The sequence below is a fragment of the Schistocerca nitens genome, chromosome 3, assembly GCF_023898315.1.
Source record: "Schistocerca nitens isolate TAMUIC-IGC-003100 chromosome 3, iqSchNite1.1, whole genome shotgun sequence".
Taxonomy (NCBI): domain Eukaryota; kingdom Metazoa; phylum Arthropoda; class Insecta; order Orthoptera; family Acrididae; genus Schistocerca; species Schistocerca nitens.
The window spans coordinates 756407716-756426101 of NC_064616.1; the positions used below are offsets into that span (position 1 = coordinate 756407716).

At 40.2% G+C, this 18386-nt stretch overlaps 1 protein-coding gene across 1 annotated transcript in view; it reads right to left on the reverse strand.

Moving 5' to 3' along the window:
• The window catches only part of LOC126248752 (solute carrier family 28 member 3-like), a 464899-nt gene that overhangs the window by 85903 nt on the left and 360610 nt on the right, over window positions 1-18386 (reverse strand). The window contains exons 8-10 of the mRNA XM_049950094.1: window positions 7607-7804; window positions 7261-7422; window positions 6984-7077 (exon numbers count right to left, since the gene is read on the reverse strand). Coding sequence (XP_049806051.1) covers window positions 6984-7077; window positions 7261-7422; window positions 7607-7804 — 454 coding nt within the window. The remainder of the gene's footprint in view (window positions 1-6983; window positions 7078-7260; window positions 7423-7606; window positions 7805-18386) is intronic.

The following is an 18386-nucleotide window of genomic DNA, read 5'->3' on the forward strand; positions in this document are numbered from 1 at the left end:
CATCCAGTGACTTGTTGAGTCCATGCCACATTGAGTTGCTGCAATAGATTGGACAAAAGAAGGCTTGACATGATATTAGGAGGTATCCCATGAGTTTTGTCAACACAGTTTCTGTCAGTAGTAGACTACTAGAAATTACTGCATGTGAAAACTGCTTGTTGCAGAAATAATATTAATTGTTCTGAAATAAGCATGGCAAAGCCTCGTATGATTAAAAAAGATATGCTGTTATGCAACGCACATTTGAGACTATGAAATTAACAATCTTAGCAAACTCTGTGTTTCTTCATTCTCTACAAATGTATTGTGATCCCTTGCAAGAAGGCGAGATTTATTTTAAGTACCCATCAAAGCCAGTAAATGGTAGCAAGAAAAAATAGCCCCTGTCTCTATGTGTACAACAGCCGCCTATCCCACAGTTCTATGGTAATGTGCATGAGATGCAGCCAGGATGATAAACACTACTGCACATAGCAATTCATAAACTAAGATTTTTTTTGTACATCTGTTATTGAAACAGGCAGTTGCTCAAAAAGGAGTACACTATTCAGCAACAAAAATATTTGATCATTTGCCCAACAACATAAAGTGTCTGGCAGGTAGCAGATCAAGCTTTAAATCTAGCTTGAAATCATTTATTTTGGACAACTCCTTCTATTCCACGGACAAGTTTCTGTTTCAGAACTGCAGAAAAAATGTACCTCTAAATGTAGTTGCATATGTAGAACTAAAAATTTCAGTAATATTAATATTAGCACTATTCATGTGTGTATATATATATCTTGTAATCTGACTTGGTCCACATCATATCGATAAAATAATCATGAAAATGACATAACTAAACAAAACTATGTAATTCACATCAGTCTTGGCCTCTGAACAACTACAGTGTGCTTTGTGGATCCATAGCACAGACTATGTGAGAACTGTAAATGAGTTTTGTTTATTACACTACAATATAATTTATTGTGTACAAGAAAAAGACTATAAACATATAATATAAATATTGCATATACAAGGTCCTCTGTAAGTGTGGAACTACATTGCCAAACTACATTTCTAAATGACCTTCAGTTACCCAAATGAACTATTGTATATTTCTATTTGCACAACTGAAATGAACGACTACTGGCAAGGAAACTTAATTGTGTGTTTGTGGAGAGAAACTTTATGGAAATACTACATGTTTCCTACCCATCCTCCATGCTTTATTTTCTCCACTAGACAAAATGGCAAATTTTATTATGTCTATGGACAAGGATATTATTATATATCAACGACTGATGTTTAATATGTACTTATTTTACCATGATAAACAATTCATTAATAGTTTATAAAATATGTTGCAGAAACTTCATTTATTTGTAACTATACAGTCTAATAGTTATAAACAACAGAAATGGATGGTCTAAAGAACATAATTTGTGTCTAATCTCCATAGCAAACTGATGTATTTCACCAGACAGTAACCTAGCCCAGATTTCTTCATTAGAGCACATGTACAATTAAAATACACTGAACAGCATTTAAGAGCACACCAGAAGGAAAGTTAACAATCATCATACACTATAACAGAACAAAAAATTCTTGGCAAGTATATTCCACACTACATGATTTATCTCAGTTCTGGTACACAATGAGTTGTGTTAGTGTTGCTTTCATTCCCTCATAAATACATTTGAGGACAGTATCCAGGGGACACAGTGATGGGAAAGGCATGTACGGTGAAACTATAGAGCCTTTCAGAACGAAATACAAAAAATGGGCAGTATCTCATTTTGGTTGTTAGAGCTTGACATCACGTGAATACAAAGCTTAGTAGAAATGAGCAATAGCTCATATGAATAAGTATTAGGAATAAAAAATCTGTAATTATGTTGAAGAAAATGTCCTAGTGTTCACACGTTGATTAACAGAAAAAAACAAGGATGGATAGGTGGAGTGCAGTTTTAATACAACTCCTCTTATGTTTTAGTCCTGTACGTATGAATATTCTGATATGCTAACTAGATTAGCACCAGTGTAGGAAGTTTCTCAGGGTACACAAGACATTTTCAGAATGCAGTCACAAACATTTGGTTCATGTTCATCACACCAAGAAGAAAACCATGTACAGCAACCATAAAATGAGGAGACGATGTCTACCCTGAACATCTTTAACAACAATATTATTTTGATAATGTGAGTGTATTCATACAGTGCGTCTTTTAAAAATGTATTGATTCTGAGCATATAAAGTAGCACTACAATGTGAGACAGTATATTAGAATTTATTTTTTGGTAACGTGTGACTTCAAGAATTTTCTGGTTTTCCAAACATAGTGTGTGGGAGATCTTACTCTGGAGTATTTTTGATAAATTTAACCAATCCAAATTCCACACACATTTGTAGGAGAGGCACGGTGTTCTGAAGATAGTATGAATCATCTTGCACACATGCACAAGAAAGTTCATAAGCAAGAACTTGCTTGCTATGAGTTGTGGTACTGCATGTGACACGAAACAGCAAGTACAAATATAATCTATTGCCATGCCGACCACTGTGGCCGAGCGGTTCTAGGCGCTTCAGTCCAGAACTGCACTGCTGCTACAGTCGCAGGTTTGAATCCTGCCTTGGGCGTGGATGTGTGTGATGTCCTTAGGTTAGTTAGGTTTAAGTAGTTCTAAGTCTAGGGGACTAATGACCTCAGATGTTAAGTCCCATAGTGCTTAGAGCCATTTGAACCATTTCTATTGCCTCATAGGGGCCACCTCAGCATGCAGATGCACCATCTCTGTTATGTAATTGAACCAGTCAGATGTCATTGTCTCAGCATAAAAGTGGGCTTCTCACAAGTTTTATAACAGTCTGACTTAGTGCCTTAAGATAATGATGAAGATGATGAAGATGATGATGATAATGATGGAGGCAGTCATTAAAAGCTTTGGATTTCATTTGAATCTGACATGGTAAGTTAACTGAGAATCTTTTATCCAATATTGGATTGATATGAAAAAGTAATCTAGATAAATGCTATGGAGATGCTCTGCTCATGCTACTGAAATATTAAAAATGGCATCTAAAGAGGTAAGTTTTACATGATTTTGAAGCCAGTCATGTGTGGTTAATATTAACTGACATTAACTCTGCAATCGTGACTCATGGCATAGACAATTTGTTCTCAAGCCTACAAAGCAAACATTTTCTCTTCAGTCTCTTCCATTTAGTCATTTACTTCTAAGTGAGGCATTTTCTTAATACCTTCCTTTGCATCCCTGATATGCACTATCCTAGTCCATCCTTACACCATACCTTCTCCCAACCCACTACCTGTTGAGCAAGGTGGAACACATCTGATGTACCTGTCTAGCACATCCTACTCCAGTCCCATCAAAGGCTTATTCTATCCTACCAGAGGCAATGCCACCTGCAACAGCAGTCACCTCATATAACAGCTTTGATTTTTATGCAGGCATATCCATCAATGAGCTGTCCACGTGTATGAATGGCCAGTGTCGCATTGTGGTCAAGTGCAGAGTTGACTACCTGGTGGCAAAATGTGCTGCTGAACACAACAAACTCAATTTCAAAAGCTGCCCTTCCCCTTAGCACCAGCTACACTGAATTACATAGACTGAAGTTGTCCTCACAACATATCCTTCGATATAGTAATCTTCATGACTTCAATCTCTACTATAGTGGGCGTCATTTATGACGGTGGCCAAGTTTAGGTTTGTTCTGTGCATCTGACATCACAAAACACAGTCAGCCAATGAGCAGAGAATGATGTTACCAGAGCTCGATTGCAGTGCAGAGCACAGATGAGTGTCTTCAGTTTTAGAAACGTTTAATCATAAATAAAGTAATTGAACAAAAGCAATGTCTTGATAGCAGACTCCCTTTTATAGAAAGTTTGGAAAAAAGCATTCTTTATACCAGTTGCTTCATATTCTATTAATTAATTAAACCAAACAAGCAATAAGCCTCGTAATTCAGGCGACAGCAGGGAAAGGTTTTTGTATCATTCTCACAAACCAGTTTTTTACAATAAAGAACAGCAATAATTGTTTATTTCCTATTGTACTTCGACAAAACCTCAGTAATTCATAGTCCTACCAACAGTGTTGGTCGGTATTTTGCGTGCTGTTTTCTAGTCCTCCAGGAGTTCAGTTGAACAACGAGCTGCGTTAGCGTAATGGTTAAGGTGTTTGGCTGCTAAGTGCAAGGGTCAGAGTTCAAACCTTGTTATTAATATTTTCTTTATTTAAAAACAGTATTGAAGTGTCTTATGTCATGAATTTTATTCGTTTGAATGTAAGTTTTTGAAATTTCTAGTGCTTTGTCTCTTCATTATAATCATAATAAGTTTTTGGTTTTTCTAATTTTGTCCCCCAATATTTCTTTTCACAGTAATTAAAAACAATGAAAAGGCACACATACAATATTCATGTTATCTGTTTTGTTTGTATATCTTCTCTTCCGCAGTCGCTGTTTTACTATTCACATTGAGATATATTGTTTTGCGACAGTATTAAAAGTATTATCTAGAGCAGAATTTCAGCTCGTACATTGCCGACCTACTTGATTGTCTGACGCAATTCTTTGCTTCGCTGCTGTGGCAACATCATATTCAATGTTCTCATCTATCTATGTTTTGGCAAGTATTTGCTGTCCATTGTGACAAACAAATTGTTTGCGCACCGCACCTCACTGACAATATATTTTAGTTCCTATGTTTTATTAAATGCACAATTCAGTTTTGTGTACTTCGCCAACTTTGTTTTAATCAGAACGTTTTAGAAAAAAGTAAAATGACTCTGGTATAAATGAAAGTTTTATTACAGTCGCGAAAGACTGAATATTTCTCAATATTACATATGACACCTATCTGGTACTTAAATTAAATGAGATATTGTTATACAGTAAATTTTATATGAAACTTAGGTACCTTCTCCACATTTCATTCTCAACATTGTGGCAACTAAAATCGACCATACGGAAAGTATACGCTATGGACTTTTATCTCTGCAAACTCTTCAACATTTCATGCAATGATTTACTACATTTAATGGTGCAAAATAACTGTGCTGAACATCGAAACAAAATTAAGTCATTTATGGGGGGAAGGTATCAGTCAAGAAGATGTGTAAAAATCAAATTTTTGGGCCAAATAGTTTTTGTGAAATGAATGATAAGTGTGTCAAAGCAGTTGGAACACCATGTGTCTGCACAGGAGAGCAGTGCAGTGATGACAAAATCACGCACAGTACGGAATGCGGGGAGCACGTCTCTGTAATAGCAAAAGGGTGGCTTTACTTCATAAACTGCGCGTAAGTTTGTGAACTATACTATACTATGGTGCTGCTTCTCTTTGCGCGTGCGTCATTTGCAACTGGCAATGCAGCAATCTCCCGCGTCTGGGTGGGTGTGCGCAAGCCGCCAAGATAAAAGAATTGAACTATAGTCCCTGTTCCACCCTCATCTCCACCCCCACCTCAGGACTCAACTTCACTCATCCTGTACCCTCACCCTCTTTCTCACAGTCTCCTCTTCCTCTATTCTGTCCCTCTCTCCCAGTCTATTCCTCCACGTCCACTTGTGCTGCTAGATCTAACCCAGAACAGTGCCTTTGCAGCATTACTAACCTGTGCACCTACTGCCTCTCTCTTCTCCTCTCCTATCTCTCATACCTGTTCCCTCCCAGCCAGCAGCCACCCATCCTCAATGCCCCATCCCACTCCTTGCCTCTTTTTTCCCTTTACCCACTTCACCCAACATAACTCTTAGCACCACTCCTGCTGCAGAGCTGCAGTGTCTAGTCAGATGGTACGCTATATCCATATAATCTGAAACCTATCAAAGGTCTCAGTCTTGGTTATGTATCTTTCGATGAGTTGACACCTCTATTATTCAGTTGGTTGGTTGGTTGGTTGGTTGGTTGGTTGGTTTGGGGAAGGAGACCAGACAGCGTGGTCATCTGTCTCATTGGATTGGGGAAGGAAGTCCTTTCAGAGGAAACATCCTGGCATTTGACTGCAGTGATTTAGGGAAATCACGGAAAACCTAAATCAGGATGGCCGGATGCGGGATTGAACAGTCGTCCTCCCGAATGCGAGTCCAGTGTCTAACCACTGCGCCACCCCGCTCGGTATATTATTCAGTGAGCTGTTACCAGCAAAGACACCTTGAACCACTGAAATGTTGAATACATAACCAGAATTTTACTTAACTGATTTCAGGAGGCCTTTAGCAGCGTAGCATTCCACATTTATATGGGGAGAATATATCACTTATTCTACATGAGTCAACAAATGAAAATATTTTCATCACAAATAAAATGTGAGGTCATGTATAATGATATCAAGGAACATCCAGCTGGCTGCCATTACTGTAATCAAGTCACGTAGCACTGATTTTCCTTTTTCAGTTAACCAAACAAAAAAAGGCAATATGCAGAGGTCAGTCACCAAATGAGATGATGATGATAAAAAAATAATAGAGATCAGTCAGTTTCATTGTATAGTTCTTATGTCACTAACCATTCTGTCTGCAGTAATTTGTCTACTCATTAAAACCATGTATTGCAGTTTGAATGTTATCAGCTCTTCATTTTCAGAAGCCAAAGTTTAAATTTTAAAAATAGAAATGGCCTAAATTCAATTACTGAAAGCAAATACTAATGAGGTATTTTCAAGAAAAATATAAGAGAAAGTGCACATTAACATCCCTTGTAGCATTTTGCAAGAAAATGAAAGTTCAGATATCAAAATATGAGAGGCACAAGATCAAATGAGGAAATAGGAGGTGTCCATCACCATCACAACAGCAAATGCTGCATGGAAGTATTAATGATAAACAACTAAAAATGTTATTTACTATGCCTGTTTTTCAAAATTGATGATATTAATTCATTTTAGAAATAAAGCTGAATATAGATGTCATTGTATTTATGTAGAGGCAGTGTATACACACAAAGTATTAGGATTAAAGTAATTCTATATACCTGCAACTGTTGCAAATCCAGATGCCATGATAGTATGAATTTCTGATTTGGTAAGATCTTTAATATATGGCTTGATGAGCAGTGGAGACTCAGACTGAAAAATATGTCACATGTAAGCCATACAAGAACAATAAATTTGACTACATCTTAGAGTAGAACATCTATTCTTTCAATTACTTACATCATTGTAACATAACAAACAAAATCAAATGAAGATGAGGTATTTTTTCCTTTAGTGGAGTAGACATACATGCTTAAAGTCAATGAAGCTACTCACCTGACCAAGAAATATACTAGCAGCAGCATTTACGGACTCACAGACAGTTGTTCCCATACTTAATTGTAACAGCCAACCTAATTTTAGAACTATCCATTGCATTACTCCAAGATGGTAAAAAATTGATACCATGAAGCTGAAGAAATATATAACAGAAAGAACCTAAAACAAAATATGAAAAAAACTAATAATCCTTTCTCAGTAGCACCAATCTCTCTTATTGCATTAATATTATTATTATCTGAGCAGTGATAATTAATAGTGAAAAATGTAGTGTTGTTTCTCATGATTATTATATGTGAATCAGATGCCTTTATGTAAAATAATAACTAAGAAATGCATTTACCTGAAAAGCAAATACTGCTTTCTCAATAACAAGGAAGTCACCATAAACAAATATTGAACCGTCATAAGAATACTGAAGGAAAGTAGTAACTTTATCACCTATGCATTTGAAGATATTTCTTCCAACATCCCAACGCAAGGTAATCAAGCCAAATACAAATTGTAGGTATAAGCCCCACAACACTGGGTGCCAATCTATCTGAAAAACAAAATGTAGATTTAAATGGTCCCACTGCCCTTACATATACTCATAGATTATAACAAATATGATAACTGCAATTCAAACATGTTGAGGGGTGGGTGGTGGAGCAATCGATTGGAATCAGAGGAAACTAGTACTGATGGAAATGACTGGAGCATGCAATGAAGGAGGCATGTTAATACATTTCCAAACTTGACTTTATGTTACAAATAGTGTACCTGGAGAAAAGTTTAGGTCTTTACAGATGGACTATACAAATGGAAACAAACAAAGATAAATACAGTTAAAGGAATAAAAGTCACACTCAAATATAGACTCTAGATTGAACAGCTATAAAAAAAGTAATAATTCCTTACAAGAAGAGCATCATAAGCAGCAGTTTCTGAGACAAATGCATGTTGTACTAGTGTGTATAGTCAGTATCACCAGAAATGATTGATTTGTAATCCACTTGTCACCTTGAAAGTGAAATGTAGTATGAAGCTCGCAGTAAAGAGCTCCATGGCTTTGAGTTTTCTGCACTTTTAAATCGTCTTAGTATAGGGAGATTACCCTTCTGATGATTTCATGTCAACTGGAAGTTTCCAGCACATAGGCTCATACAAATCTCTGACAGTTGATGATTAGGTAGATGCTTTTTAGATGAACTCACATTTCCGGAATGTAGTGTAAAGTTTAAGTTGTTGTTTCAGAAACTTTGCACTGTTGTTTTTGTTTACATACAGTTGTGTATAGGTCAGATTTGTTGAGTCATATTGTCGTGTTTATCTGTAATTTAAATGCCTTATTCTTAATAAAGTATTACATTTATCTTGAGTAAAAACTGCTTGACTTGCCATAGAATTGTTAGGTTGGGGCTTTGGTGTGACGGGTGCTGTAGTTTTTTTCCATGTGGGTGACTGTAGTGGCATGGGAGAAGGAGAAGTAAAAGACTCATCGGTGGTTTTGTAGGATATGTAGTAGAGATAGGAAGATACTAGAACTGGAGGGGAAAATTGCTACCCTTCAGGCTGAGCTAGACAAGGCCAGGGGAGATCTTGACAAGTTAAGGAGGGAGAAGGGTAAAGAGAGATGGGAAGTGGCAACAGGCAACAGTAGGAACAGCACTAGAACTTTGACAACTTTGTTCTGAATGTGGAAAATAGATTTGACCTCTTGCTTCAGTTAGAAGCTTGTGAGCCTCAAGCAGTTGCAGGTGTAGACAGGGCACAACAAACTTTCACCAGCAAATTGAAAAGTAAGAATGTAGGGAAATGAGTAAAGAGAAAGAAAGTGTTGTTATTAGGTAGTTACCACTGAAGAGGCGTTGGCCAACTTTTGCAGGATGAACTTAGATCAGAATACCAGGTCACCAATTTTTTTTAAACCTAGTGCTAGTCTGGAGCTGGTGTCAGAGGATTTAGGGTCACTTTGCAAAATTTTCACTAAGGAAGACACCATGGTTACAGATAGAGTGTGACCTGGCAAAGATTGCATCAGCACTGAAGCATGCAAGTGTTGAGTTTGTATCTGTTCTTGGGCACCATGACCGAACTCATTTGAACTCTTCTGTCAGTAGAGTTCATTTAGAGTTGGAACTTCTGCTTATGTTGGGTGCAGGGTCACACATTGTTGTGGTTCCTGTTGATTCTCTCAGTAGGTGGGATTATACTAGGCATGGCCTTCACCTCAACAGGAAAGGGAAGGGTAAACTGGCTGGAAAAATGGCAGGAAAGTTAAAGGGCAGAGGCACTACCATGAGTGATAAAATACCAGTGGTTATGGGGTTCAGAAAAGACCCTTTTTTAGGGTAGGGAGGACAGAAAGAAACCAAGTTTTAAGAGAGGTTAGGATTGAGACAAATCTTCAGTTTGAGAAAGAAACCAAAAACATAATTCTAGCTTATTACATCAGTATAAACACCTGTTGGTTAAGAATTTCCAACAATCAGCAGAAATTTCAACTCTACCCACTTTTAATTCAGCCAATGTGAAATGTCAGCTATCTTTATTGCATCAAAATATTCAAGGACTGAGAAATAAAATTAATAAATTAATTATCTGTGTAGATGAATTAGAGTCCTCAAACACAGCTGTCATAATTTGCCTCTCTGAACACCATGCAACCACAGGTATACAACTTTTAAGTGTTACAGGATTTAGGTTAGCATCTCACTTTTGTAGGGCAGAAATGGAGAAAGGAGTTGCCGCATTCATCAGGAACCATCATAAATTTAAGAACACAGACATTCATAAATTTTGCCTAGAACAGCATATGCAACAGAAGTAGAATGTCATAAAAAATCCTTCATAATATTAAGTGTATATCGAGCACTTGCAGGTAACTTTAATCTGTTCATAAACCACCTTGAAGCTGTACTGGCCCATTTAACAACCAAAAACAAAGAAATAGTGGTTGTTGGTTACTTCAATGTAGAGTTCCTTAAAGACTCTCCCAATAAGAACTTATTTGAGTTAATAACACTATCATTTGATGTAATTCCCACTGTAAAGTTCCCAACTAGGGTAGCCAATTGCTCACAAACAGCCACTGATAATATCTTTATAGAAAAGTCCAATGAACAAAATTATATTACAAAACCAATGCTCAATGGTCTCTCAGACCATGACGTGCAGTTCCTTCTGTTAAATGTTAATACTGAACAGGATATAACATCTGTTAAATCTGAACTCAAGAGGGTAATCAATAAGCCAAAAATTGATTATTTTAAGGCACTCCTTAGAGACATTCACTGGAGTGATGTTTACAGTGCTCATGGCAAGAATGAAAAATATAACACATTTGCTAATAAAGTGCTTACCTTATTTGAACACTGTTTTCCCTCAAAACTAACCAAGATCACAGCAAAATCTACAAAGACACCATGAATTACTCAGGGAATAGAGGTATCTTGTAAAACAAAAGAAAACTGTATTTGTCAATCCAAAACAGTTCTGATGCTGATGCTATAGCACATTACAAGAAATACTGCAAAATATTAAAGACTGCAGTATGGACATCAAAGCACATATATTACAAGAAGAAGATAGTCATATCAGATAACAAAATAAAGAGAGTATCGGAAACAGTGATGGAGGAGACCGGTAGAACCAGACATGAAGAGGGCCAAACAGCATTAAGAGTAAATAATACATTAGTGTCAGATGTGTATAGTGTTGCAGAACTTCTTAACAAACATTTTATAACTGTTACCGAAAAGATGTGGTTGTCAGGTTCTGTAGCTGCTGCCATGGGATACCTCAGACCAGACATTTCAAGTAACTTCCATAATATGAATTTGACCCTCGCTACCCCAGTAGAAGTAATGTCCATCATAAAATCTTTAAAATCAAAAGCACCTACTGGGTATGATGAAATATCAACAAAGTTAATTAAAGAATGTGATTCTGAGTTAAGTAACATATAAGCTATCTGTGTAACCAGTCATTTATCAGTGGAATATTTCCTGAATAGTTGAAATATGCTGAAGTTAAGCCACTGTTTAAGAATGGAGATAAGGAAATAGTGTCAAATTTCTGTCCAATTTCGCTTTTGCCAGCATTCTCAAAAATTGTAGAAAAGGTAATGTACAATTGGCTTTATAAGACCTTATCACAAATAACATACTGTCAAAGTCACAGTTCACATTTCTAAAGAGTTCTGATATTGAGAAGGCTATCTACACTTACAGTGAAAATGTACTTAATTCATTAGACAAAACATTGCAGGCAACTGGAATATTTTGTGGTCTGTCACAGCTGTTTGACTTGGTGTAAATCACAATATCCTTTTAAGTAAATTCGAATGTTATGGTGTAACAGGAAATGCTGCAAAATGTTTCAAATCGTATCTCTGGCAGAAAACAAATGGTGTTATTAGGAAAGAGACATGCATTAAGCTATCAGGCATCACCCAGCTGGGAACTAACTACATGTGGGGTCCCACATGGTTCCATCTTAGCGCCCTTACTTTTTCTTATGTATATCAATGACCTTTCATCAGTAACATAACCAGATGCCAAATTTGTTTTGTTTGAAAAAGATAGAAACATTTCAATAAATAACAAATCAAGAGTAGTCTTAGAAAGATCAGCTTATCAAGTATTTGTGGACATTGATCACTGGTTCCTAACCGATTCTTTGTCACTAAACTTTCAAAAAAACACTACATGCAGTTCAGAACTTGTAAGGGGTGTCCCACGAGTATATGCCTAACATATGATGACAAGCAGATAGAAGAAGCAGACAGTGTTAAATTCTTGGGATTTCAGCTTGATAATAAATTCAACTGGGAGGAACCCACCACAGAACTGCTGAAGAATCTAAACAAATCTCTATTTGCAATGCAAATTGTGTCAGACATAGGGGATATAAAAAAGAGAAATCTGGCTTATTATGCTTATTTTCACTCCATAATGTCATATGGGATTATTTTTTGGGGTTATTCATCAAGCCAAGCTAAAGTTTTCCAGGCACAAAAATGTTCAATAAGAGTTATATGTGGTGTGAACTCAAGAACATCCTGCAGAGGCCTGTTTAGGGAACTAGGGATACTAACTACTGCTTCCCAATATATATATTATATAAAAAGTACAACTTCTGCACCATTTCAGTACACTAATGTGTTCACTGTAAATAAAAAATATATTTTAAAAAACTTTTTGTTAACTTTAAATTCAGTGCATTATTACAATCTTAGTAAACGAGTGTTGTAAAATGATCCTTTCATGTAGTGTTGATTTTAAAAAAAAATCATTCCACTTGGGACCTGTGCAAGGTACATTAGCTTATTTGTTTTAGTTGTAAATATTTGACATGTATTATTGTTTTCCTGATATGTTCTAGGCCTACATCCTGGAGGACCTCCTCACTACGGGTCAATTGGAATGAAAGTAAATCTAATCTAATCTTTGTAACAATGCAGGCTAGTTCAAATCAGCAGTAGTACTTTTCTTATATGAGGTATGTTGACACACAAGATGAAACTGGTCTTCATTATGTTCTTCATGAATATTTTACTTTAAACAGGAGCTATATTATCTCCCAATGAGTAATTTGCTTTGCTCAGTCAACAATGATGTTATTCCTATAAGCTGACAAGTATTTATCATTAAGCATAAACTATGAAAAATCTGTAGTTGGCCATTTCCTCCTATTCAGTGGCCTATAAACTACTTTTGTACCCTCTATTACAATGGTTCTGTGTTATGAGTAACAGGACAGCATAACACTAACATCATTCACATCGGAGATCCCTATTCACTGCCTGAGAAAATGTTAGTGTTTGTGTCAATGTTTTTTAAATTTCATTTTTGACAATTTTACTTGTATTAAGGGGGTGTCCCGGGAGGAGTGGCCAATATTCAGATATATCACATGAACAATCATTTCAAGCAAAAAGCTTCTTATAGACACATTTCCTATTCTGAATGATTTCCAAGACAGAACACATTTAATGTACATTGTTATTTACTTTTTTGTGTTATTCAATACACTGTCAGATAACAAATGTACAACAGTTATTAATATGTGTTTTATAAAGTATCAATTGAAAAATATGTACTTTTAACAGATGCGCCTATAAGCATTATTGTACACATCATATTACAGCTATTGCACAGTTCACAATGAATGTTCAAATATCCCACCACCAATATCAGCACATACCTGCACTCTTGTGGAAACGTGTTGTTACTTTTCTGAATGTCTCTGCATGTCCCCTAACGAAAGCAGCAGAATCCATGGTTTGACCAAAGATTCAAATGGTTCAAATGGCTCTGAGCATTATGGGACTTAACAGCTGAGATCATCAGTCCCCTAGAACTTAGAACTACTTAAACTTAACTAACCTAAGGACATCACACACATCCATGCCCGAGGCAGGATTCGAACCTGCGACCGTAACAGTCGCGTGGACCGGACTGAAGCGCCTAGAACCGTACAGCCCCCGCGGCCGGCTTTGACCAAAGAGTTCATCCCTTTGTGCACCTCAACCTTCATCCAAATCCATTAACAAAAATCTAATGGTGTAAGGTCTGGTGATCTTGGTTGCCAGTAAGGTGCACTACCTTGACCAATCCAGCAATTAGAGGTTTTTTTTTTGTTGGGGTTTAAGGGCGCTCAACTACTGAGGTCATTAGCGCCCAGTCACAATTGTTAGAGCACATAGAATCTAGTAAAACTAAAGGGGGGGGGGGGGGACACCAGAAAGTCCTTACAAAGATGCAGATAAAATAAGTAAAAGAGTTAGATGTCTTTGGACAAGCCAGTCAAAGTTATAAAACGAAGAACACAAGCAGCTGCTCGAGCGTCATCAGCTAAAATATCCAGTAAAGTAGATGGCAGGGACAGGACAACACGAGATTGACTAAAGCGGGGACACGACAATAAAACATGGCACACTGTTAATGCTTGACCACAAGGGCACTGTGGGGCTGGGTCACCGGAGAGCAGGTAGCGGTGGCTAAACCAGCAATGCCCAATCCGCAACCTGGTCAGAAGGACCTCTTCTCGCCGAGATGGTCAGGAGGAGGTTGTCCAAGTAGTTGGGAATGGTTTTACTGCCCGGAGCTTGTTTCCTTGAAGGGATGACCAAGTATCCCACCACAATGACAAGTCTCTTACAAACAACCCCGCTAACGTCAGATGACGGGACACAATGGGAGGCTGGCCGAGGCAGGAGAACTGCAGCCTTGGCTGCAGCATCAGCAGCCTCATTCCCAGGCACTCCTACATGTCCGGGAACCCACAGAAAGCTGACAGGAGAGCCATCATCAGCGAAAGAATGGAGAGACTGCTGGATCAGTTACACCAAGGGATGGACCGGATAGGGAGCTCCAAGGCTCTGAAGAGCAGTGAGTGAATCAGAGCAGAGTACATACGATGAATGGCGGTGGTGGCAGGCATACTGAACGGCCTGATGGAGAGCAAAAAGCTCGGCCGTAAAGCTGGAACATTGGTCGAGGAGCCGGTATTTAAAGGTGATGGCCCCGACGACAAAGGCACAGCCGACACCATCGTCAGTTTTGGAGCCATCGGTGTAAATAAAGGTGTGACTGGCAAGTCACGCACGAAGTTCGACAAACCGTGAGCAATACACTGCAGCCGGAGTACCCTCCTTCGGGAGCGAGCTGAGGTCGAGATAAATATGAACCAGAGCCTGGAGCCAAGGTGGTGTTGGGCTCTCACCCTCTCTGAAGGTGGTAGGGAGGGCAAAATCCAATTGTCAAAGCAGGCGACGGAAGCGGACTCCAGGGGGCAGTAGGGCAGACACATACAACCCGTACTGACGGTCGAGAGAATTGGCGAAGAAGGACTGATAAGAGGGGTGGTCGGGCATTGACAACAGCCGGCAGGCATACCAACACAGCAGTACGTCGCGCCGGTAGGTCAATGGTAATTCGGCAGGTTCAGCATAAAGACTCTCGATGGGACTAGTGTAGAAGGCTCCGGTCGCAAGACGTAACCCCCGATGGTGGATGGAGTTGAGACGGCGTAAGAGGGATGGCCGAGCAGACAAGTAGACGAAGCTCCCATAATCCAGCTTCGATCAGACTATGGACCGATACAAGCGAAGCAGGACAGTGCGATCCGCTCCCCAAGATGAACCACTAAGAACTCTGAGGACATTAAGGGAACGTGTACAACGGGCCGCCAAATAAGAGACGTGCGGAGACCAACAAAGTTTCCTGTCCAGTGTGAGCCCTAGAAACTTAGTTGTTTCCACGAATAGGAGAACAATGGGACCGAGATGTAAGGATGGCGGAAGGAACGCTTTATATCGCCAAAAGTTGATACAAACGGTCTTCTCTTCAGAGAACCGGAAGCCATTTGCCACGCTCCATGAGTATAGGCTGTCTAGACAACGCTGAAGGCAGCGCTCCAGGAGGCATGTTCTCTGGGCACTGCAGTAGATCGCGAAGTCATCGACAAAGAGAGAGCCTGAGACATTAGGTGGAATGCAATCCATAATTGGATTGATCGCGATGGCAAAAAGGGCTATGCTCAAGACGGAGCCCTGAGGCACTCGGTTCTCCTGGAGAAAGACGTCGGACAATACGGAACCCACACATACCCTAAACTCTCGATCTGTTAAAAAGGAATCAATAAAAAGGGGCAGGCGACCGCGTAGACCCCACCTGTGCATAGTGTGGAGGATACCTCCTCTCCAACAGGTATCATAAGCCTTCTCCAAATCGAAGAACACGGCTACCGTTTGGCGCTTTCGCAAAAAGTTGTTCATGATGAATGTCGACAAGGTCACAAGGTGATCAACAGCGGAGCGGCGGTGATGAAAGCTGCATTGAACATTGGTAAGTAGCCGTCGAGATTCAAGAATCCAGACTAACCTAGCGTTAACCATGCGCTCCATCACCTTGCAGACACAGCTTATAAGAGAAATGGGGCGGTAACTAGAAGGAAGGTGTCTATCCTTCCCAGGTTTGGGTATAGGAACAACGACAGCGTCACGCCAACGCATGGGGACCTGACCTTCGGTCCAGACGTGATTGTAGGTATGAAGAAGGAAGCTTTTGCCCGCCGGAGAAAGGTGTACCAGCATCTGAACGTGAATGGCATCTGGCCCCGGAGCAGAGGACCGGGACAGTGCAAGCGGACGTTCAAGTTCCCGCATAGTAAATGGGGCATTATAAGTTTCCAGATTCAGCGAGTGGAAGGAAGGTCGCCGAGCCTGTTCTGCCTCTTTCCTGGGTTGGTTGGTTGTTTGAGGTTTAAGGGACCAAACAGCGAGGTCATCAGTCCCTTGTTTCAAATATACTCCATTTTGCTAACGGGACATCTCAGAAAAGTCAGAACAATAAAACGGAAAAAGGGAAAAAACGTAAAGGGCAGTCACGTTGTCATTGGTAAAAACAAATGAGGGAAGTCGGCAAGAGAACGAACCCAACACTATGCTGAAGCAGCATAGGCAAGACCACCTGTGACTTAAAAGGTACAACTGCTATAATGCAGAAAATACGTATGGGAATAAAAAGACTAACCAAGCCGTAAAAAAGGGTAAAAAGAGTAAAAGGGGAAGAAAAGAGGATTCCGGTCAGGGAGGTGAATCGGGAATCTCTAAACACTGCCTACAGTGGGAGACACCCAAACACTCACCGCCCTGCCCCAACACCAGAGAGATTAAAAACCTTAAAACTGAGAATAAAAACCACTCTCCCGGAGGAAACCGAGAACCAGAGAGACCATCCGGGAATCGTCAGCCAACATCAAAGGTAAAGTGTGGGGGAGTCTGTACTTAGTACGCAGAGCCAAAAGAAGGGGGCATTCAACCAAAATGTGGGCCACTGACTGGAAGGCTCCACAACCACATAGCGGGGGTGGCTCATCACGCAAAAGAAAACCATGGGTCAGCCTGGTATGACCAATGCGGAGACGACACAGTGTGGTCGAGTCCTTTCGGGAGAGGCGAAAGGAAGAACGCCATGGGCCTGGTGTCACCTTAATTGCACGAAGTTTATTAGACAGTGGAGTAGCCTCCCAAGAATTGGCCCATGACTGCGCGAAGTGGGATTTGATGTGAAGCCGTAAATCCGCTGCAGGAGGGGTTACAGGAAACGGGGGGTAAGTAACTGCTCCCCCAGCCAAACGATCAGCGAGCTCATTTCCCGGGATACCCATATGGCCAGGGACCCATAGGAAGTCAATGGAACAAGCAGCACGGTGAATATCAGCGAGATGGTCATGGATGGCAGAGACCAAGGGATGGCGCGAAAAACACCGGTCAATAGCAAGAAGGCCACTCATCGAGTCTGTACATAACAAAACGCGGTTGTGTTGGGATTGTTTAATAAAGGTAAGGGCCCGGGAAATTGCCATCAATTCCGCAGTAAACACCCCACATGTAGGTGGCAGCAGATGATTTTCCGTTCCAACAGAGGACGTGAAGGCATACCCAACATGATCAGCAGATTTAGAGCCATCAGTGTAAAAAACAACAGCATCCCGAAACTCCCATTAAATTTTGCGGAAAAAGGAACGAAACACCACCGGGGGGATGGAATCTTTCGGACCGCGGCGGAGATCCATCCGAATTCGAGGCCGAGGAACTAACCAAGGAGGGGTGGAGGGGAGGGAGCGAGGAAGACAGGACAAAGAAGGAAGTTGAAAATCACGGTAAAGAGACGCAAGGCGCAGCCCAACCGGTAAACCCGCCCGAGGGCGGGAGTCGGGTGGGCGACGTCCATGGTCTGGGAACAGGATAGAATAGGAAGGATGAGAGGGAGAAGAACGGATAGTGAGGACATAAGACACCAGAAGCTGGGACCGCCGAACAGAAAGGGGTGGGATCCCAGCTTCAACCAGGAGACTATCAACAGGGCTAGTAGGGAAGGCACCGGTGGCCAAACGGATACCACGATGGTGGACTGGATCCAGCACGTGCAGTGTGGAAGGAGCAGCTGAACCATAAACTTGACAACCATAGTCCAAACGAGACAGAACTAGAGCACGATAAAGACGGAGGAGGAGAGAACGGTCCGCACCCCAAGAGGAGTGGGCAAGGAAGCGAAGGACATTGAGTTTACGTAAACATCCTACCTTCAGGAGTCTGATATGGGGCAACCAAGTGAGCTTGTTGTCGAAAA